This window comes from Aulonocara sp. 'chitande type north' Nkhata Bay, linkage group LG23, assembly GCF_057382095.1.
Source record: "Aulonocara sp. 'chitande type north' Nkhata Bay isolate Kocher_YH1m ecotype deep benthic linkage group LG23, A_spYH_male_GT1.1, whole genome shotgun sequence".
Taxonomy (NCBI): Eukaryota; Metazoa; Chordata; class Actinopteri; order Cichliformes; family Cichlidae; genus Aulonocara; species Aulonocara sp. 'chitande type north' Nkhata Bay.
In genome coordinates, this window is record NC_141365.1 from 26458606 (window position 1) to 26482460 (window position 23855).

Genomic DNA, 23855 nt, shown 5'->3' on the forward strand with positions numbered 1-23855 from the left:
TGATGGTGAACAGATCAAAACACTGACAGAATCCATGGATGGCAGGCTTTTGAGTGTCCTTGCAAAGAAAGGTGGCTATATTGGTCGCTGATTTGTTTTTGTTTTGTTTTTGAATGTCAGAAATGTATATTTGTGAATGTGGAGATGTTATATTGGTGTCACTGGTAAAAATAAATAATTGAAATGGGTATATATTTGTTTTTTGTTAAGTTGCCTAATAATTATGCACAGTAATAGTCACCTGCACACACAGATACCCCCCTAAAATAGCTCAAACTAAAAACTACTTCCAAAAACATTCAGCTTTGATATTAATGAGTTTTTTGGGTTCATTGAGAACATGGTTGTTGTTCAATAATAAAATTATTCCTCAAAAATACAACTTGCCTAATAATTCTGCACTCCCTGTACATCATATTTCCATTTTATTGACTTTAGCGGACTGTTAGAATTTTTATTGCCTATACTGGTTATAACCTTTTGTTATTGCCTATTATTCTTTCCATCTTGGCCATTTATCCAAATATTTCAACGTCCATCTGCTAGCATAATTACTTTCAACTATCAGTTAATTAAAATTTCAACCACATGGTGCCAATGCAGTAACATTCATTGAAATTTCATTTCTGTACACCTGCTGTATCCTGAGGTACGCCCTCACCTGGTACTCCTGGTGGCTGAAGCTGCCTCCTTCTGGTCCCAGACCCAGCTTCTTTGCCGCCAGTCGGTGTGCATGGTGGCGCAGGCAGGTGATGGTCATGGCCGCCACCAGGATGCCGCCGATGCAGGCCATGGCCACCAGCATTGCAAACACCCAGCGGGAGCGGGGCTGGACTCTGGTCGCCAAGGGCAAAGACTTCCCATTATTCTTCTGTAACAAGTGGGCAGAAAAAAGCCTAAATTCAGCTTCCTTTTTGTTAGCCTCTGACCACTCGTATCAGCAACAGTGAATACCTACAGAACTGATTTTAAGATGAACGTAGATAAATGTGTAAATGCACTCACCTCTCCAACACCGCTCTGCAGCACCTTCAAGCCCGTCTCAGACTCCAGGAAGTTCTTCTCTGCAACTGATTCAACCAGCCAATCAACAATAAACCAAAGTTTAAAGATGCTCCCTCATCAGCTGGCTTTATAAACCTCTGTTAGTGTAAATGATGGAGAAACCAGATGATAATATGTTTTGGATAATAGAAAGGAAAAAGTACTTTACACCTGTGATGTTTGTGACACAAAACCGCCTTTGCATCTTTCCTACTTTTTAAGCTTCCTTTCGTCCAGTTTTGTTCTCTTCTTAGTTTCTTTACATTTAAAACCTTTTCATATGTTTTCTTGCATTCTTTCCTCTGTCAGTCCTTCTTTGTTTCACTGTCCTGAACACACTATACAGTTCCTACCTTCCTATTTTTTCTTCCTTTGCTATTTTTTCTTTTTCAATTAGTTTATTCTTCTTTACCATCCTTCCTTTCTCTTTTAATCATTTTTCTTTCTACCTTATTTTTCTTACATTTCTTCCTTCAATTCTTTATTTTTCTTCAAGCCTGTCTTAATTCTTTCCTTTGTCTTTGATTCCTTCCTTTGTTCTTTTGTTCCCTTTCCTGTCTGATCTTCTTTTCTTTTACCTTTCTTCTTTTTTCTTTCCTTCCTTCCTTTCCTTTGTCCTTCATTCTTAAATTTTCTTCCTTTATTTCTTCCTTCCTCCTTCCTTCCTCACTTCCATTCTTCTCTGTTTTCTTCCTCAGTTCCCTTCCTTATCATCCATCATTACTTAGTTCCTCAATTCATCCTTTCTTCATTCCTTCATCCTTCCTTTTCATATTCCTCATCACTTCCTTCCTTCAGTTTCTTTTCTTTTCCTTCACTTCTGCTTTTATTTTTTCCTTCGTTTGTCTTTCCTTACTCACTTTTTTTTGTTCCTTCACCTTTTCTATCCTTCTTTCTTCCTTCCTACCATCCATCTTTCCTACCTCCCTCCTTCCTTAGTTTCTTTCTTCCTTCCTTCCTTTTATCCTACCTTACTTAGTTCCTCAGTTTCATCCCTTATTCCTTCTGTCCTTCCGTTGTCTTCTTCCTTTTGTTCTTTTTCCCTTCCTCCTTGCTTCCAACATTTCTTCTTTCTTATCTTTTCTTCCTTCCCTTCCTTCTTTCTTCTTTCCTGCCATCCATCTTTCCTACCTCCCTCCCTTCCTCAGTTTCTTCCTTCCTTTCATCCTACCTTACTTAGTCCCTTAATTTCATCCCTTATTCCTTCTGTCCTTCCATTTTGTTCCCCCCTTCCTTCTTTCCTGGTCTTCTCCTCTGTGACTGCTTTGATTGAACACACAGCACTGAAATAACTGAAGCGTTGCAGCGGGCAGCGCTAAAAAGTGAACAGGTGGCGTACCAGCTTTGTCGGCCACATCTGCGGCTGTCAGGTTCTTGGCGTTGGGTCTGATCCTGAAGGTGATTGCAGGTCCGACCACACTGCAGAGAGGCAGAGAATGCCCAGCAGGTGAGTTTTACACTGAATTAAAACACCAGCTGAACATAAGTTACCTAATCTAATAGTTTGTGCAACAGGAGAACAAAGAGCACTTTTACTTTTTACAGACACTTTGCAGAAATCTCCTCAGGTCAGTTCTTCTCTAAACGAGTCTCATTTTCTTCTAAGAAGCGAAAATCTGCAACAGCGTCCTCAATATTTTCATGTTTAATTTAATTTAAGTAAAAATGAATGTTTACTCATTCTAGAGCAGCAACCTGCTCTAATATTTACTTTATCCAGATACATGGAAACGATTTTAATATAATAACGACTCTTTGAGATGTTTCTTTGGGATGAACTCAGTATTTTACTTTCAATTTCATTAAAATTACTTACAGTTCTCCTGTATCTGAGGTACAGCGGCGTATTTTTGTGCATATTAATTTTTTTATTGCATTTATTACTTCTTCAATTGAATGGGTTTTTTTCTGTTGTTCATTGAAATGTCCTGAATAAACTGTAACTGCTACTATTTTATTAAATCTTGTGAAGACATGGAGTTTATGCCGATGTTAATAAAGAAATCTGCTTGGATAAGAAGGAGATTTCTGCAGGCCGGAACTTTCTGCAGGGTCAGGAAGAAGGAGGAGCAGGAGGAGAAGCAGGTCAAAGAATCACTTCCACGAGCAGAAAGTCAGTGCAGCTTGCCGTCCAGCTTCACCAGGTCTGGGGAACCTCATGAACCAAAGAGCGAGGATCCAGAGGCTGAAGCCAGAAAGGACGTCTCCTTTTCTTTTAGATTTTTCGTTCTTATTTTTTGTGCGGGTTGAGGAGCAGTGACGTCCTCGCTCCTACCTGATTCTGATGAAGGAGTTGGTGGAGAGGCCGATCCTCTCCGACAGCAGCTCCAGCAGTCGCACCCCGTCGTTCAGACTGAGGGGGCTGACAAAACACACACATTTAAACACACACATGAACAGACACTCTCTCACACATACACACAGCAGCGTTCAAAGATTTAAAGAAGACCTTTGACCTCTGAATCTGAGTCCATCTGACAGTCACTTTATCAGCTTCTGCTTCTGATTTCCTGATCTGAGCTCAGGGTCGGCGCTTTTACTTTCTTCCTCTTCGTTTGCTCCCTCCTTCCTTCCTGTCTTTAGGTGTCTTTCCTTCTTTTAATTTCAATATCTCAGTTTCTTTCCTTTCTTCATTCTTTTTAATTTTCTTACCTCCTTCCTTTTTATTTCTTCACTTATTTTATTAAGCCTTCCTTACTTCTTTCTAGTCTTCTTCCCTATAGTTTTTTCCTTGTTGTTTATTCAACACAGTTTTCTCTGTTAATCCTTTTGGTTTAATTTCTCTTGACATACATTCCCCCCTTTCCTCGTTTTCCTTTTTCCATTTTTTAATACCTCTGTTTCTTTCTTTTCTTCCATTTTCCTTCTGTCAGTTCTTTTACATCCTTCCATTTTCCCACTGCTCTGTGTTTACTTATTTCCTTCCTTGATTTTTTCATTTCCTTTATTTCCCTCCTTGTATGTTCAAGTGTTTCCTTCCTGCCTTTTCTTCTTTTAGTCATCAGTTTCTTCTTTGCTTCTTTCTCACAGCACAGAGCAGTTTAATCACTTAAGGACAAGGTCACAGATAATAGCCTTCAACACAACTTTGCTATATATTAGATTATGGTTTTTGTGAACTGTCTGCTACATTTCACAGGAGCAAATAATAACCTTCTTTGGTCACATTACAAGAAATTTTAGACTAATGGATGGACAGCCCTGTTATCTGTCCAGGATGTATCCTGCCTCTGGCCCTAACGACTAGGACTGGCTGAAGCACCACTGCAAGCCTGAAATGGATAAGCAGACAGATGGGTGGAAAGACAGACTGATGGATTGCAAGACTGGTGGTGAATGGATGAAAGGCAGATGGATGGACAGATATCTTTTATTCATTTCCTTCTTTGCTTTCTTCGGTCATTTTCCTTTCTTTCCTTTTTTCCTTCATTCTTGTTTATTTTCTTCCTTTTCTAAATTTCATCACTCCAGTTTCTTCATTTCGCTCCTTCTTTCATTCCTTTCCACTTCTTCTTTTCATTTCTTTTCTGTTCTACTGTTTCTTTCTTTCTTTATTTGTTCAGTTATCTTTCATTATTTCTTTCCAGTCTTCTTTCCTTTAGTTCCTTCCTTTTATTTCAACACCCGTGTCTCTATCCTTTTCTTCCATTTTTCAGTGTTTGTCCTTCAGCATTAGTTGTCCTGCTGCGTCCACATTAGTGAGCAGCATGTGGACTCCTTTCACCACAAACATGAAAGCAACACATAACGAGATGTCTGTCCACTCACACCTTCAGGCGTCCTGATTGGCCAGACACTCAGGAAGCATACCTCTGATTGGTGACGATGTAGCCAAATTCGTCCACCTGACCTACTGGATCCTTCTTCCCCAGTTTGTCCTGATTGACTGTTGTGGTGGGTGTTGCCTCTTTCTGGACTCCCTCTGGTGTCGGAGGCTTGGCGTTGGAGGGTGGAGCCTCCTGGGCAGACATTTTATAGGCCATTGAGCCCTCTGAGACCTGATAGAAGAAGATAAATGAACACATTTGATTGGAAATAGATAATGAAGGAATATTTTTGCTTATTTACTTGTTGATTTATGAGATTTATAAACAAATTAATTTAGCTTGAAATTATTGCCTTAGATTAATTTTTCTCTAAATGCAGGCAACGTTTTGAGCCCCTGAACAAGAAGAGATTAGCTCTGATGTGACAACCAGAGACTGTGAAGCACTGACAGGCAAAATGTACACGACTGTGTTTTTGCTGTATTCTGATATGTTTTTGTTTTTTTTAATAAACAGATAAACCATCACATCGTTTATGGTGGGAAGCAACGTATTTACCTTCTTTCCTGTAGCAGCATTGTTCCCGTATTTATCTGAAGAATAAACAAAAAGAAAACATGCTGAAGAGACTTTTTTTTCAACCCTTTAAATGCAAATGGTGGACAGGTTTGTTTATCTGATTGGATCTTTACTTTATTGGAGGTACAAATTTCGAATGTGTCCTTCAAAGATCAGCATATCTGTTGATGTTGTTGCCTGTCTGCAGCTTTAAAGAAGGCAGTGAAGTTTGTGATGTTAGTGAAGTGAAAAGATCGACCTTTGGATTCCTTTTGGGCGTAGGAGCTCTCCAGCTGCAACTGCTTCAGAGCGGCAGGCAGATCTTCTTTCTGTTCGGGGGACAAGTCCTTCATGTCGAGACCGTAGTGATCGAGCAGCAGAGCCAGTCTCTGCAGTGAACGCTCTACGAATACAGCACAGAGCACTTTAACCACTGAAGGACACATCTACAGATAACAGCCTTCAACACAGCTTTACTACTGTGGATTTTTTTAATTAGGTGAACTATCAGTTTTTTCCTCTGCTACATTTCACAAGAGCAAAGTTTTGCCTTTCTTTGGTTACATTATAATAAATGTAAGTTAGATAATGGATAGCCCCGAGACAGCCACGTGATCTGTGCAGGATGTATCCTGCCTCTCGCCCAATAACGACTGAGACAGGCTCTGAACTGAATAAAGAGTTGGAGGGATGGAACAGGAGTATGGATAGCCCAATGGATGGATGAAAAATGAAAAAAATTGTAAAAATTTACAAACATTTTCATGAAAAAGGGAAAAAAAAGAGTAAAAAGTGAGCAGAAAGACACACACACACACACACACACACACACACACACACACACACACACACACACACACACACACACACACACAATATTTAAAAAAGAAATACACAAAAAATAAACACGATGGACAAAAGAAATAATGACTTGTCTTCTTTTCTCGTCTCGCTCACCATCCAGTTCTGACAGGGCATCGTACTCATCCTGTGCCTTCTTCTCTGCTGGGTCCTGCTGTGCAACCTGGGAAACGTAGTCCTCACCATAGTCCAGAGGGAAGTCCAGCTCCGGGAAAAAGGAGGAAGAAGATGAGGAGGACAGTGAGGATGGGAGGCCAGCTGCTGCTGCTACTGCTCCTCTGTGGCGGGGAAGAGACTGAACAGGTGAGGAAGAGGAAGAAGAAGAGGAGGAAGGAGAAGTGAGGTAAAAGGACACTAGATCCTGGAGGAGCTGTCGGTCTCGGTCCAGAGGACTTCCTCGAGATCTGGAGCGATAGGAGGAGGGATGGAGCGGGAGGGCCGGGTTATCATCCAGAGAGTTGAGGGAGCGCTCCTCCTCCTCCTGGTAGCCGTACTGCTGCTGCAACAACACACACACACACAACAGACATGTGCTGCTTTGGCCACTAGGGGGCAGAGAAACACAAAAGTAGAATAACAATGTATTGCTTTCAGAGATGTTCTGGTTTAAACGTGTCCGGCACATTGGGGATTTCTCCCTGCATAATAAAATATTGCCGCAGGGTTTCAGTAAACTATTTTGAAGTGTTTGTCTGAACATTCCTCCCACCTTGTGGTAGGTGTATGGGTCCAGCAGGGGTGTCTGCATGTGGACAGAAGACCGGGAGGGGTTGAGGACCATGTAGTCCACATACTGCTGCATCATCTTGGGGTCAGCTTGATCTTCAGGACCCTGATCCCTCTGTGGACTGGGGCCCAGCAACCTGGAGGACCTAAGAAATAAAACAGCTCAGTCTTGTCTAAGATGCTACCCTCCCATTTTTAATGATAGTAAAGCTCTTCTTACAGTTTGGGTGACTTCTCATTAAGTTTAGAGTGGGTTTCAACGGTGGGAACTTGGCTCAGCTCTCGGCTGATGATTGCCTGGGTCATGTCGTCCTTCCAGTTAAGACCTGTGCAGCCACATGTAGAAATATCACCAAGAGTGACAGCACAAAGAAAAAAACAACTGCAATGAGGGAGCAAGAATTGCTAAAAGAACAAAATGAAACCATTAAAGAACAAAAAGTGATGACACAAAATGTCCAAAAGGTGACTAGAAGATGCAGAATTACTAAAAAGAACCAAAGGATAATCACAGCATAATACAAAATGAAGGCAAAAGGCAAAAATGATGACAAAAAAGATCAAACATCCACTTGCAGATGCCAAATTAATACAGATAGAGAAAAAATGTGTAAAAATGACATAAAATGACTACAACATGACCACAAAAGATACTAAACCACCAGAAAAACAATCTGTAAATATAAAGAGAGACAAGATGAGGAAGGGCAAAATTAGCACAAAGCACCAAAAAAAGCCCCAAATAACTTTAAAAATGGCAAAGCTACATGAAATGGACAAAAAAGGACTACAAAAAGAAAAAAAAGACCACTTAATGACAAAAAGTGATGACTTTAAGACAAAAATAACCAGAACCGATGGCCACAGAAAGCAAAATACAAGAAATAAATCCCAATTAACAGAGGATTTTTTTAGACCAATGGTAATACTGATATGTGGTGATTGTTAAAAACAATCCAATATATCGACAGATATTTTCCTTCTTTCAAACACATAAACAGAGTTCCCTAACATTTGTTATGCATAGTTATTTATTTACTTATTTATGCGAGACTCTGTGATGTTAACGGGGTATTTGCAGCTATGGTGAACAAAATGAGCATTTATTGGCTGTTACAAATGTAGACGTGGATATTTGCAAATACCCAAAATATAGCTCAATTATAACAAATAAAAAAAACTAATACTGAGCCAAAAAATTGTTACACATGCAATGATCACGAAGACATAAAAGAGGAAACCATATTCCCCCCTCTGTTTTAGTGCACATGAGCTGAATTAAAAGTGTGCCGCTGTATTCAGAGACTCACCCTGAACCATCAGGTCTTTGAGGACTTCCTGCAGTTTGTGCAGGACGGGTACAGACACCTGATACTGGACGGGTTCCTGATGAGGAGCCTGGCACTGTCCAAACAAACCATCTGCACAGAAAGAGATTCTACTGTTGCCAAACATGACAGCAACCACAAAACTCCACATATCAACACACCATAAAAAATGTTTGTGCATTTTTAAAGCAGGAGCCATAAGGTGGTTTGTTTGTCTGTCAGCAAAGATCTACTAAACTGAACTTACTGAAGAGGCAGGGCAATGGAAGAACCCATGAAAAATGAAACCAGCAGTTCTTCAATGTCCACGTCAGCATGGCTCCAAAAGCCAGTCAATCCCCATAGACTCAATAAATTAATTCAATTCAGCTTTATTTATATACCACCAAATCAGAACAACAGTCTCCTCTATGTTCTTTGGCTTGTAAGGCAAAGACCCTACAATGACACAGATGTAAACCCAGCAATCAGTTGCCCCCTATGAGCAAGCACTTGGTGACAATGGGAAGGGAAAACTCCATTATAAAGGAACAGCCAAAAGTAGCTTTACAGCATGGATTACTGTGAGAGCCAATGTTGGCTGTTTTGCCCAAATATGTTCACTTCTAGCCCTAAAAACCCCTACCATGGTGACTAATATAAAGGTGAAATTTTGTGGGCTCCTTCCCGTCACATAGTCCAGTTTGGTACCCATGGACCAGAGGACTGACCTGCTGACCATTAAAAAGAATGTAGGTTTAAGGTACTTCAGCATTGCTTGTCCGTTCACACCCAGAAGCTACATCGGGTTAAACATTCTTTCAATGCTTCAGCATTTTGCAATTTTCTCACTTCAGATTTCTTAGCTTGTGTTTTTCTCAGCTGGGTTTGTTTTGAGCCCTCAGGGCCACCGTACTTTGCAGTTTAAATGCTGTTTTCTTTCCTTGTAGAAGAAGAATGAGAAGAACAAAAACAAGCAACTGCTCTGAGTTTACCAGGACAGCAGCAGCAGTATGAGTGCTCATCAATAATTTACACTACACATGCTGTATGTAATGCATGTAAACACGAACACAGCACATGCACACACACGTGTACACACAAACACACACTTGGCTTCATACACACACACTCACTGTGGTGGTGGTTTTGTGTGTGAGTGTGGGCTGTGGTGAGTCATCACCTCTGTCTCCATCTCACACACACACACAAGGGAGACACACGGTCGTCAGGCAAGTGATGTCACTGTTGTCATAGAGACGGCTCTCAGCCAATCGACCTGCGATTGGCTGGGAGCCGTCTGACGGAGGGAGACCTCGTTTACTCTTTTCCTCTTGCATTACTCTGTTTATCTTCATCTCTTTCTCCATCTTGACGTCGCTTCCCTCACTTCCTGTAAATCTTATTGCCCAACTGACGCAGCTCATAGAAAAATAATTTTTACACTCATCCTTCAGCACAACACTCACAAACATCCATCAGCTGCTCAAATTGAACGGTGACATCTGCAGAGGTGCAGGCAGTTACATGGGTGAAGTTTTTTCTTTTTTAAGATTACAGATGTTACAAGATAAGAAGTGTAACACAAGTTACAAATACTTAAAGCTACAAAAGATGTCTTTGTCTTACACAGTCCTGAATCACATTTAGTAAACTCAAAATGCACAACTACAGATGTTTAAGTGCAGTGAAATGTTCTCTCCCATTGAAGCTTTTAAACAAACATGATCAAAGCTTTAAAGCAGTCTGTCTATTTTTAGAGTCTTGAAACACTTTTCTTTGATTTCATCACTACAGAGACTGAAAACATATTGCAGATGTTTAAGGACACAAATCTGCATTCAAGCTTTTCCGTCCATCCTTTTTCTACCACTTATCCAGGTTGTGGGGGCAGCAGCCTAATCAGAACAGAGGCTTTCCAAGTCCAGCCAGGAGATGCAATTATTGATCTCTGGCTTTCATCCTGTCTCCCCTTCCTCACCCCCAACCAGTTGCAGTACGGTTGGAGCAGATGACCGTCCCTCCCTGAGCCTGGTTCTCCTTATATGTTTCTTCCTGTTAAAATGGAGTTTTCCTTCCAACTGTCGCCAAGTGCTTGCGCAAAGGGGGGAATTTGATTGTCTGGGTTATTGTAGGGTGTTTACATCACTATATAAAGTGACTTGAAATGACTGTTGTTGTGATTTGGTGCCATATAAATAAAATTGAAATGGATTGAATTAATCCAGCCTGTCCTTGGGCCTGCTCTAGGTCTCGTCCTTTACCAGCACAAGTCCCTACTGTCATCTCCACACTCTTTCCTTTCCTTCTCTCTCGCTACCTCCTAACGTGCACAGTTTCCACCAGCACAGCACTGAAAGCGGTCATTATTAATCCATGTCCTGACTGATGACCCGGTATGGAAATCTCATTCTTGACAATCTGCATGTTTGATTTGACTTTGATTTGATGTCGGTCGCCCTTCATGAAACAGCCACCCTCATTTATGCAGCCACTTAACCAGAACTAGTTAGGATTATACTGGCTTGGAGTTGCTGTGAAAACTCAGACAGCAAATGAATAAAGCTTCTATTGTTTTTTGGCGAGACTGCAGCTTGTTTTATTTACACACAGCAGAAGTTGCACACAGTGTGTCTTTTTCCATCCATCCACTCTCGCTTATGCAATCCAGGACAAGTGTCTGAAAGGCAGCGGCCACTCCGGACAGATCGCCAGTTCAGAATCACCAGTTAACCTAACAAACCTTTCTTTTCAGGTACACACGAAGAACCCAGGCAGACTGACATTGGATTCAAACCCAGGACCGGGACTTTGTTAAGGACAATTAAACAACCCAGGGTGCGCTAATGCTAATGCACTGACAACATTCAACCCTATTTTTAGTCTTTCAGTCTGCATCACTTTATTACTTTACTGCGAAATATTTTCATCTGACCTCATAAGAAAAACTCAAAATGACCTTTTCATGAATGAAATCTAGAGAACGTGTGTGTGTGTGTGTGTGTGTGTGTGTGTGTGTGTGTGTGTGTTATTCAAGCATTTTAGCCCAGATTAGAAATGATTAAAGCTTTTAAAGATGTCTTTTTGTACACTCTAAATACTGCACGTCTATGGACACAGAAATGATCATTTTTATGCATAAGAAAATATTGTGAGCACAGTTTGGGTGAAGATTCGTTTTGAGGCATGGATATGTGATGGAAAGCACACAAAATGGGCAGTGTGCAAAATTCAGTCTGGCCATTTCTGCACAGATTACAGATGCCTTCTGCAATCCTTTTACCTCAGAATGGAGCTAAACCTGTTTTATTCAAACCCTCCAGATGGTGAACACAAACTGTAGGTGTTTAATAAAGACACACCAAATGGGTTATTTTGTTCATTTTTAACTATTTTATGCATCTTCACAAGAAAAAGCACCAAAATGAAACCACTGGGGTGAGTCACTTTTGATGTATTCAGAAATAATTTTGTGCATCTTCATGAAGTCTGGAAATGTGTGTTTACAGATGCTTAAGCACATAAAATGGGCTGTTTTTAAAATGCAGTCTGGGTGTTTTCCTCTTATACATGATGACACAGGCTGAAATAATTACATCTTCAAAAAAAGGACCTTCAAAGTGGGTGTTTTTTTTTGAAGACTCCTACATTTTTGATGAATCTTAATGTTGTAAGACTACAAATGGTCAGACACACAAAATGAGAGGATTTTTGAATGAAGTTTGGTAGCAAATTGATTCGTAATCATTATTCCAAACTGCAAATGTTGAAGGACATAAAAAATGAAAATCATTAAGCAGTCTAGAATAACTTTAAACATGTTTAAATCCATCAGATTTGTTCTTTTTTCCCCCCAAAGGTCTTGAAATTATTTCAATTACGTGAATATTCAGTTCAGATGTGCCAGGCTGAGAAAACGAGCTGCGTGTTCTCACAAAGCCTCGTTCTTGGATTCATCAAATGTTTGGCACGGCATGTTCCACCTCAAGGTAAAAACAAGGAACAAAACATCCTCAGGGAGGAAGGGGTAACATGCCATCAATAATGCAGGCGCCCCTTTCAGGTGCACGCCCGTGTGCCTGCTCTCGTAATGACAACCTCAAAACGTTTGAAAAGGCATGGAGGAAACAGGAAACCCAGCGAGCGATTATAAGCAGAGCCGTCAAAGGCGTGACATCTGATGGGCTCCAGGCTGCGTGATGGACAGGGGACGTGCCAGAGCTTGCTGAAGCGTGCCGCGGTAACGGGAGCCTGCTGGGATCACTCACTTTCACTCAATTTACTATTCCCATTAAGCTGCATTCAGGTTATCGTAAATATGAGCTCCCTACTGAGGAGGAAGTTTGAGCTCTAATTTAACTCGTGGAAAAAACTGGATGTTTAAAGGGTCAGGTAACCCAAGCAGAAGAATTAAAAAGAATTATGAAAATAAATAAATAAATATAGACTGGCCACTGCCACGATGGTTTGTCCTGGTAAACATGCCTTTTATCTGAGTTTCATTACAAAAATTAATGATGTACTTTAGGGAATATTCTGATTGTTTATTAACAATTTAATACTCTAAGTATTCTTTTTATTATTTTTATTAGTAGCAGTATTTATAGTATCCAAAATGTTCCTTTAATAGGATTGTATCTGATGACTTAAAGTTGGACTTTCAATACCGTGTAGGCGACCATGGATCACTGATTATGTTCATGGATGCATGTAAACTCCCGTCCCCAAGAAATAGCAGATCTGTGATCGTAGCTTTGAAATGCCACCAGTTTACATCAGCGACCCAGAATGCAATGCAAAATAACAGCAGCCTTCGCGGGTCAAGTTATGTATTAAGAATTTAAAAACTTTGAAACGATGAAAACATTAAGACCTACAAGCTGAAACAGTCTAGCTTCATTTTTAACTAAAACAAGACTGGGTTTGTAGTTTTAAATTTGTAGTGTCTGAGTTTAAAGTAAAGGAACTTATTTAGTATTCACAGTATTCATGTTGAAAGTGGAAGTACAATAATACTCTACATTAAGATAAAGTGAAAGTGCTGAAAGTGAAAACACAGCACCGTAAATAGAAATATGAATCTCAAACTGCAGAACAGCAGCTTTGACCTGAAATCAATCTTTTACGTATAAGAGAACGAGTTTGTTACTTCTTCATAATGTTGCACAGTTTTGATTTATGGGATAACAACTGGAAATACAGTGACCTGATATAAGTAAAAGATTTCATCACCTGTTGGTTTCTCAAAGAGTCAAAGTTAGTGTTCTGGCCACCAGAGAGCATGGAGTGCTAAGTTATCAGTGAAGGCTAATTAACTTGGTTAGTGAGCTGGATTCATAGACTATATTGATACAATGCTTGGACACAGATAACAGCTAATTGGTGCGACATGTTCATCCATTATCTTATCTGAAGGTGAGCAGGTGTTCCACGCTCCCCAGGAACTCTTGCCACTTCCACACAAGACAGTATGTATATATAATGTCTCCAGTAGGTTCTTCTGGATCTATCAGTGGCCGTGCCTCAGCATTGCTCTAAATACAGATCAATAAAATTCTACCATTTCACTCACCAAAACAGCAGCACAGAGATTTTGGACCGTCTGTATCAACAAGCAGACAGCGAGAAGCTACAGCCGCCTGTGTCAACACTCACCTGTCAATCAAAGAGCCCGCGACTTTAAGCCTTAATAAAATTCAAAGTGGAGGATTATAAGTAATCGTTTAAAAAATCACCCAGTGCAATGTTGCTATGAAGAAAGAATGTATCCAAACCTGTTTCCTGTAAAGTTGGACAATTTAACATGGGGGTCTATGGGGGTTGACTCACTTTAGGTGGTGGCCTCAAGTGGCTGTTAGAGGACCTGCAGTTTTTTGGTACTTCTGCATTTTCCAGCCCAGCTTGAAGATGATGAGATATTGCAGTGAAATTTTGCCCCAACTCCACATCGTCCAGACTTTTGTGATAAACCCTTTTGAACCAAAGAGCTGCAAAACCTATGAAACTCCATTTATATGAATATAAAGCACCTTGAGGCAACTGCTGTTGTGATTTGGCGCTATATAAATAAAAAGAATTGAACAGAACAGTAACTGATCTAACGGGTGTAAGGTGTTGTATGAACTTGGATTAAAGAGCTGATACTCACCATCATTGCACAGCTGATCTCTGGGACACAGCTTCTTCTCAAACAAGCAACCTGCAGACACAAATTTAGAAGATGCATAAGAATTCAAAGACAACCAGCCTATAAAACTGACTATTTATGTCAGTTCTTCACGTTTTCCTAACCTTTGATGGCTGTTTCAAGACTTTAAGAACCCTTAAATAGGGTTATCAGTTCCAGTTTGTCACACTACAAGCAAAAAGACAAACATGAACTCATTTGCGTTTCTGTAAAACTCTTTTTTTTTCTTTTTAATTGCAGGACTCAAACAGAGCCAGAAATGAGGCAGGGAAACCCCCTGGGACAGAGAGCTACATTGTGTTGGACATCAATATTGTGTTGCTAAGAGTCCGGATGGATCTGTGTGCATGTGTGTACGTTACAGTTGACCTTTTCCCGGGCTTAATCTGTTGCGAGGCAGTAAACAGCTGCAGACGTGAAGCTACTCGCTCTGCTCTGTTTATTTATGTGTTTGAGTTGGATATTCATTAAGGATTTATATAATCCTCTATACAGTACCCATTTATAACTTGAGAAAATGCACATTGTCATGCAGCGTACTGCCTGCGTGCCCACCAACTTAGCTTCCACCGTCTGAGCTGTCAGGACAAATAAAAATTCAGACTTTAATAGCTTTCTCAGCTCTCGAGTGACAAAATGAAACTTCCAATGTCAGAAACGGCATTCAAAATCCCACAGACGTTTGCAGCAGCTCTGATAAACACAAAGCCTTAGAACAGGGTATGGCACGTGGGTCGGTTCAGATAAGAATAGCAGAGTTATTTTCCATCAGCCCAAAAAGTTTGTGACCTAATTGTCATTAGAGGTCGGGTAGATTAGCGGCAAAGCTTCTGCAATTGCTTCTTTCATATAGGCTTTTTGTTTTTTTGTTCAGTGCTCACAAATTAAACATTTAACCTTCATTTTTAACTCATATTTTGTCAGCATCAGTAGACTGCATTGAGTTGTAAATACAAATGGCTTAAGCCACAGCCTTAAAGCTACATTCTTCCTAATGTCCAGCAGGGGGCGACTCATGTGGTGTGATTAAAGAAAAAGCCTGTAAGAAAATGGGCAAACTTCTCCCTTGATCTATGGCTTCATCAAACATTTTACTGCTGAGATAAAAGTCTCAGTTGCAAGTTTTGAGGTTAATTTTTTACAGTGCTATGTTTATATTGTAAACTGTGATTAATATAAAAAAATAGCAAATAAGTTTTGAAACCAATAAGAAATTTTTGCGAGTTATGATGTGTGCAGATCTCAGCCTCCTTAGACATGCATGCAGTAGGAGGCCCAGTCACACCGGCTACTGCTGCTTTAATGCATCGTTCCAATAAATGGCAAACAACCAAAGCTGCACATACAAATGCACATCTGCAAGCCACTTTGTGAGCCCACGCCATATATATTTCTACAGATAACAGCATCAAATAACATCAATCTTTTCTGGTGTTGTTGAACTACTTATTTTCTTTTTTTGTGTTTCAAGCTTCTGGTGTTTCCTGGTGGGAGTGTTTTTGCATCTAGCAGAGAAGACGACTGCCCACTGTGGTATTTCTGTTTTTGCTACGACTTGAGGCCAATGCCGGAGGAAACAAAAAAAAATACCATCTATAAGGAGGATGTCAGTATCACACAGCAGGAAAGCGACAATGAAACTGTGCAAAAGGACCCTTTAGGTAAATGTCAGTGTTATTTTGCTATTTTCTTAAATCCCAAGGCTTTTCTTCTGCTTCACCTTTAATCTATACAAAGTCCGCCTGAGTATTGACTACATGACGACACAAACAAGCCACCTCTGCAGCAGATATCACAGAGGGAATCTCCATTAAAGCAGAAATCTGACACAGGGCTAAACATAGAGCGGAGAGATCTCCATCCGTCCATCCATCTGTTCGCCACCCCTCTGACCAAACTCCACACTGATGACTAATCTCTGCTTTGTCCTTTCTCCACCACCCACACACCCATCCATCCATTCATCCATCCATAACCTCCTTTCGACTGTTTCATGAAGATTTCAGTCACTCAATCAGCGCCTCTGAAATGCGACGTTGCTGGCTAATAAGAAGGAATTTCAGTGTAATTAAGTCTGTAATGAGCAGAGTGATGGATGCACTGTCAAAAATCTCCACCCTGACCAGTTTGTTTAGTTTCATGTGAGGAAATTAAATTTAGTAAAAAACAACAACAATAACAACAACAACAAAAATCAAAAATCAAATCAGCTTAAAATGAGAGAAGAATAAGAAATCCACACAGAGGAGAAACCAGAACAAGAGAATAAATTAAACTATGAATTAATCATCCAGAATGGGTGGCTGATTGCCATCATTGATATGGAAGTATTAAAAAGATAAATAAATGAACTTTCAAAGTAAGTCAAACTTTTTAAAAGAGGGGATGTTTTTTAGCTTTCGTGCATCAGAAAATCCTTTTTATTTATTTTTTTACAAATGATTTGTTGATGCTTATTTCACAACATTATTTTTGCTTGTTGAGGTTTTGTTTCAAATACACAGGTAATACTATTCTTTTTAAAAAAAGACATGCTCTATTATCATTAGCTGAATACACAGACAATGAGTTAACCATAAAATACTCCTACCGAACTGAAAATTTGTAGTACTACAAAGTCTGGATTGACTTTGCTGGCGAATTGCTGGTAACGCTCTAGATGCTAAGTAGCCAGCAGGTTAATAATTACAGTGAAGGTTAGAGACACTCAACACTGCAAAAGCCTCCATCCACTTAAAGCTGCGGTAGGAAGAAACACAGCACTAAAACTTCTTGGTTACGGCAAAAATCATAATCACCATTGCCTTAGTCAATACTACATACAATCTTAAAACGTGTTTTTACAGTAGATTTTCTTGTGTCTTACTGTGCTCTGGAAAAGTCTTGAGCCACCCCTCATTTATTTGTTAGGAAAACAGGAAATAGGTACTGCATTTTATTGAAACATGTGCAAACATACATGGGAGTACAGTATATAAGAGTTCTTTCTCCCCACTGTCGCCAACTGTTTCTCGTATGGTCTTATTCATATTGAATAAGTATAATATTGAATAATATTGACTGAATATTGAATTCAATATTGAATATTGAATAATAATGAATATTGAATAATATTCATAATGAATAAGACCATATTCATATGGTCTTATTCATTCGTATGGTCTTATTCGTTGCTCGTATGGGATCGTCTGATTGTTGGGGTTTTGTCTGTGTTATTGTAGGTTCTTTACTCCAAAGTACAGAGCATTTTGAGATGACTCTTGCTGTGAGCTGGTACTGTTTAAATAAAACTAAAGTGAGGTGAAATATCCATGAAATTATGTTATGTCATGTGTGCCTAAAACGTTATGTGTGGAGAAGGCCGACATGAAGACAAACTTGAACAAAAAACAAGCCTTTTATTGGGCTGAAATTAAAGGCCAAAAGGAAAGCATAAATAGAAATACTGGAATAAATAAGATAAAAATGATAAATCCAAATAAACAAGAGGAGCTTCAACAATTATCTTGATAAGAGTAAAAAGGAAGGCATGATGGTCTATACAGCATAGACTGAAAAACAGGAGGGAAATGAGACAAAATGAAAGTAATTCCTCTCAGGTGATGGTGGGTAGCCCCAGAGGTAAACCTAATAGAAAACAAGCAAGAAAATAGCCATTTATAGTAAAACAGGCAATAAACAAAAGACAGCTAACACTACAGACAGCACAAATCCTGATGGGTAGAGCCACAGCACTATTTGTGTTTTTCCTGCAATGAATAGTATTCAGCTGACTCTTCTGATACAGTGATCGCTGTTTTTACACAGGTGACTTTAGAAAAATGTCTTACTTGTGTTTCTGTTTATAGAAACAGGCACTAGGTAATATCTCGCCTCCATCTATTTTATTCTGCTCGCTTACGGCCAATCTGTTTCTTTTTTATTAGAAGCAGAAATTTCTTAGTTCTCTGTTTCATCTCGATCACTTTCTAGCTCGCTCTGTGGCTCAGCCATCGCTCTCTCCCTTTCACTGACGCATCATCTCTGTGGACTTCATCAGTGGCACAATAAACCAAAGAGGGGAAAAAAGATCGATCGATTCTTTTGTTTTTCATCTCCTTTTTTATTTGTACTACTGCTGTTTCATATGGCTAAAAAACGTGTACTCCTTGTAGGTTAAGCAGTGAGAGTTGAGCCCCACCCATGGCCCGTTCAGCAGCATCTCCTGCCTGGAATCAGAAGGGTGGAGCCAAGTTTAATTACAAATGCAAATCAAATTGAAAGCACTGCACAAAACAGACAGATGAATAAGGTGATATAACAGAAGGCTAAACTAGAGTCAAGTGTGGAAAAACTGCAGGACACTTATTTGGAAAACAGGTGGATGAACAATCTTTGATGGCAAGCATAGCAACTAGTGACATAGCAACTTGTAAAAAGCTTCATGGCCAAGTAAGGCTTGTTCCCTCTTTATTCCATGACAAACTGAGGAAATACAAGACCTGGATTAGTAGGTTACTGGAATTCTATAAATGATGCCCAAAAAGCAGGAAGTAAGTAAGTAAATTTATTTAATAGCACCCTTTAAGATATCCCAAGGTGTTTTGGATCAAAATAAAATTAACAACAACAAAAAAATAAATAAATGTGGAATGAAATTTTACCCAAACACTATTTTAAAAAGATGGGACTTCAGCTGCTTTTTGAGTTCACAGAGCTCACAGATCGTAGACTGGAGGGCAGAGGGTTTGAGAGAGTGGGGGCCACAAAATACAAAGGCTCTGTCACCTTCTTCAGCTTTTAGGTAAGATCTGGGAATGGCAAATAACCGCTGATCAGAAGATGCTGGTGACATATCGTTGCAAAAGTTTACTAATATATATTTTGCCAGGCACATAACACCAGAAATTTGAGTTTAATTCTAAACTTGATGGGGAGCCAGCGCAGTGAGATCAGCAGAGATGTGACACGGGAACATTTGATCTGATGAGGAACCAAAGCTAGAGACACTCCGAGGAGGTTTGGTGAGTTCCAGTGGTCAAGGACGAGCATGAAAAACAATCTCCATCTCAGATTTGGATATAATAGGATGTCAAAATGTATCCCTGGTGGATGGGTTAAAATAAAAGGAGGGTGAACTCAGACTTCTAAGGGCTTGGGTGGACCAGGCTTGCAATAAAGATCTCTATTTTATTCTCGTTAAACTGACATCCAAGATTTTATAAAATTCAAACAATTCAGTACAATTAAAACTTGATTAACTCACTGAGGTTTAAAAAGTGATATAAAACAGAATATCATCAGCACAACAGTGATAAGAAATATCTCTAAATGATCTTGAAAGCTGACGTGAAGGAAGTAAATACAGTAAAAGAAAAAAAAGGAAGACGCGCACAAAGAGGTGTTCAAAGGGGTGCACCCGAACCTGCCTGACAGGTGAGATTTTATGGATTAGCTAGAACCCAGGAAACGTGGAGGCTTTCCAATTTTCCTCTCACATCACCCAAATATGCTGGTTATAAAGCATTTTTAAAAATTTTGATCCCTGCCCCAGCTGTAACTCAGCTAAGGCCTGCAAAAGCTGCTTTTTTACAGATTTAAGAAAAAGAAGCTCCGTGTCTCATTTACAGACAGAAAGCACTCATAGATTTTAAGGAGATTTTCTGCAGCTGAACTGATTTAGAAGCTGTGCCCCTGGAAAGCGTTTTAACCCACGGAGTCATAGAAACAGACTCTGCCATACGCTCTCCTGCATGATTCAGTTTCAGCAGAAAAGCCTGTCATACTCACAGTAGCACGTTTCTCCAGGGAAACTCCTCGTTTCTCTGGCAAACTTCTCCCCTCAGCTCACATTAATTAAACAGAGTACATGCTGTGTAAAGTCGCCGTCTGGCTTTCTACTGTACATCACATAGTATCTCTCCTCCGAGGCCACATACAGCTCCGGCTCCATCTTGGCATCTGTACAGGAGCGCAGCCATCAGAACCAAAGCTCCTTTCTGATCAGCTAATTTCCAAAGAAGACACTAGAAACCACACTGCTATCTGTGGTTTCCCTGGTGGGTGAGGATGAAATGCATTCATGTGAGTTTTGATCTATTCCACAAGAAATCATTTGCTCTCACATCTGGAAGCAACTCAAGAAAACAAACAACCATAGAAAACAACATCAAAACAACCCAGTTCAAATAATGATGGTTGGGGAAAACAGTATCACAGTGTCACGGTATGATGGCAGAAAACTGCACTGTAGATGGGCATCTCAGCAAACCATTCAATGCTGATTAACTGCCGGATGAATGTTTTTTCTCAATGTCTCATCTTCGTTTGAGAAAAAAGGTCCAAAATGTTAGAAAGGTGACATTAATCTCTGTTGGACATAAAATGATCTTTATTGATTCAAGCAAAATAAAACAAAGCATTCACACCTGTGAACAAGAGATCTGACAAAGAATTTACCCCTCTGAGCTCTGAGGCCTATTTCTTCATTTCTGACTGACTGACACTGAACTAAACCTAAAGTTTATAAAGGTGATTATAATCAGGAGAACTGTGAGGAAGATTAACTCTAACAGATGATTTTCTATAAACTGGTTCTTATATAGTGCCTTTTTACTCCACTGAGCACTCAAAGCACTCACTTGCCTCATTAGCCCATTCATACAAGCACTTTTTTCTATGCGCAAATGCTTCTTATCCAACATTCACACACCAATGGATGCATCGGAGAGCAACTTGGGGTTAGTATCTTGCCCAAGAATATTAACTGGAAAGTTGTCAGTAACATGATTGGGTATAAAAAGAGCATCTTAGAGAGGCAGAGTTTCTCAGAAGTAAAGATAGGCAGAGGTTCACCAATCTGCAAAAAACCCAAAACAAACAAAACAAAAACAAAAATCTTGGAACAGGAAATTTTGGAGCAGCTTGCACATCTGGAAAGGCACCATCAATGCTGAAAGGTATAAACATATGTTCCCGTCCAGTCAATGTCTTTTTTAGAGAAGGCCTTACATATCTCACCAAGACAATACTTAGCAACCTTCTACAGGGTGGGCCATTTATATGGATACACCGTAATAAAATGGGAATGGTTGGTGATATTAAAGTTCTGTTTGTGGCACATTAGTATATGTGAGGGGGCAAACTCCTCAAGATGGGTGGTGACCATGGTGGCCATTTAGAAGTCGGTCATCTTGGATACAACTTTTGTTTTTTCAATAGGAAGAGGGCCATGTGACACATCAAACTTATTGGTAATGTCACAAGAAAAACAATGGTGTGCTTGGTTTCAACGTAACTTTATTCTTTCATGAGTTATTTACAAGTTTCTGACCACTTATAAAATGTGTTCAATGTGCTGGCCATTGTGTTGGATTGTCAATGCAACCTTCTTCTTTCACTCTTCACACACTGATAGCAACACCGCAGGAGAAATGCCAGCACAGGCATCCAGTATCCGTAGTTTCAGGTGCTGCACATCTCGCATCTTCACACCATAGACAATTGCCTTCAGATGACCCCAAAGATAAAAGTCTAAGGGGGTCAGATCGGGAGACCTTGGGGGCCATTCAACTGGCCCACGATGACCAATCCCCTTTCCAGGAAACTGTTCATCTAGGAATGCTCGGACCTGGCACCCATAATGTGGTGGTGCTCCATCTTGCTGGAAAAACTCAGGGAACGTGCCAGCTTCAGTGCATAAAGAGGGAAACACATCATCGTGTAGCAATTTCAAATATCCAGTGGCCTTGAGGTTTCCATTGATGAAGAATGGACCCACTATCGTTGTACCCCATATACCACACCAAACCATCACTTTTGTTGTTCCAACAGTCTTGGAGGGATCCATCCAATGTGGGTTAGTGTCAGACCAATAGCGGTGGTTTTGTTTGTTAACTTCACCATTCACATAAAAGTTTGCCTCATCACTGAACAAAATCTTCTGCATGAACTGAGGGTCCTGTTCCAATTTTTGTTTTGCCCATTCTGCAGATTCTGTGCGCCGATCTGGGTCATCCTCGTTGAGATGCTGCAGCAGCTGGAGTTTGTAAGGTTGCCATTTGTGAATGGCTAATATCTGCCGAAGGGATGTTCGACTAATGCCACTCTCCAGTGACATGCGACGAGTGCTACGCTGTGGACTCTTGTTGAATGAAGCTAGGACAGCCACTGATGTTTCTTCATTAGTGACAGTTTTCTTGCGTCCGCATTTTGGCAAATCCAACACTGAACCAGTTTCTTAGCAAGCAGTTTGCTAACTGTAGCATGGGAGATGGGTGGTCTCGTAGGGTATCTTGCATTGAAATCTGCTGCAATGACCCGGTTACTGCGTTCACCAGATATCAACACAATTTCGATCCGCTCCTCATGTGTTAACCTCTTCGACATGTCAATGGCTGTGAACAAAGAGAAACTTGTAAATAACTCATGAAAGAATAAAGTTACGTTGAAACCAAGCACACCATTGTTTTTCTTGTGACATTACCAATAAGTTCGATGTGTCACATGGCCCTCTTCCTATTGAAAAAACAAAAGTTGTATCCAAGATGGCCGACTTCTAAATGGCCACCATGGTCACCACCCATCTTGAGGAGTTTGCCCCCTCACATATACTAATGTGCCACAAACAGGACTTTAATATCACCAACCATTCCCATTTTATTATATAGTGTATCCATATAAATGGCCCACCCTGTAGAATTGACCTGCCTGCAGTCCAGCATAAACTGAGAATGTTTGGAGCATCATGAAATAAAAAAAAAAGTGAGACCTAGGACTGTTGAGCAGCTAGAATCCTCAATTAAACAAGAATGGGACAACATTCCTCTCCCAAAAGTCCAGCAGCTGTTTCCCTGTCCCAACTTTATGAGATATATTGATGCCATTTAATTTTTTAAAAAGTCCTAATTTTCTTCTTAAAATTATACATTTTAAAAGTTTTCTGTGTTCTATTGTTAATAAAATATGGGTTCAAGAGATTTTCAGTCACTGCATTTTGGTTTTTTTTTTTACATTTACACGGCAGCCCAACTGTTTTGGAAACAGGTTTGTACGTTTCGTAGTTTCCCAGGCGCTTCTCTCCTTTAATCTATTCAGTGTCACGGTTCTGGGTCAGTTTGACCCAGAATTTTGAGTTATGTTTTGGTGTGTTTTTTCATTATGGATTGTTTTCTTATTCTCTTGTAGCGCTTGTATTGATGATGATGATGATGATGATGATTAGAGTTTCATGTTTCTGTTTATCCGTGTTTAAGGAATTGTGGTCCCATGTATTGTTTGAGAGCCATGTGTTATATTCTGCCTCTCAGTCTGCGTCTTTGTTTAGTGGTTTATTGTTTCCTGTTTTATTTTGAAGGATTGTGTCTTATGTTAGTGTGTCCAGCTTTGCTCCCCTGTCTCGTTAGCCCTAATCTCTCCCAGCTGTGT

The 23855-nt window shown here is 40.0% G+C and overlaps 1 protein-coding gene across 3 annotated transcripts in view; it reads right to left on the reverse strand.

Moving 5' to 3' along the window:
* The window catches only part of ptprnb (protein tyrosine phosphatase receptor type Nb), a 55834-nt gene that overhangs the window by 18943 nt on the left and 13036 nt on the right, over window positions 1-23855 (reverse strand). Inside the window, exons 2-13 of one of the 3 annotated variants that reach the window (XM_086282727.1) lie at window positions 14412-14462; window positions 8267-8377; window positions 7177-7282; window positions 6940-7102; window positions 6327-6726; window positions 5629-5772; window positions 5370-5404; window positions 4855-5042; window positions 3320-3406; window positions 2384-2463; window positions 1006-1070; window positions 662-871 (exon numbers count right to left, since the gene is read on the reverse strand). In XM_086282727.1, coding sequence (XP_086138853.1) covers window positions 662-871; window positions 1006-1070; window positions 2384-2463; window positions 3320-3406; window positions 4855-5042; window positions 5370-5404; window positions 5629-5772; window positions 6327-6726; window positions 6940-7102; window positions 7177-7282; window positions 8267-8377; window positions 14412-14462 — 1640 coding nt within the window. Of the gene's footprint in view, window positions 1-661; window positions 872-1005; window positions 1071-2383; window positions 2464-3319; window positions 3407-4854; window positions 5043-5369; window positions 5405-5628; window positions 5773-6326; window positions 6730-6939; window positions 7103-7176; window positions 7283-8266; window positions 8378-14411; window positions 14463-23855 lie in introns of all 3 variants that reach the window. The other 2 variants (XM_086282726.1, XM_086282728.1) reach the window with 2 other exon arrangements.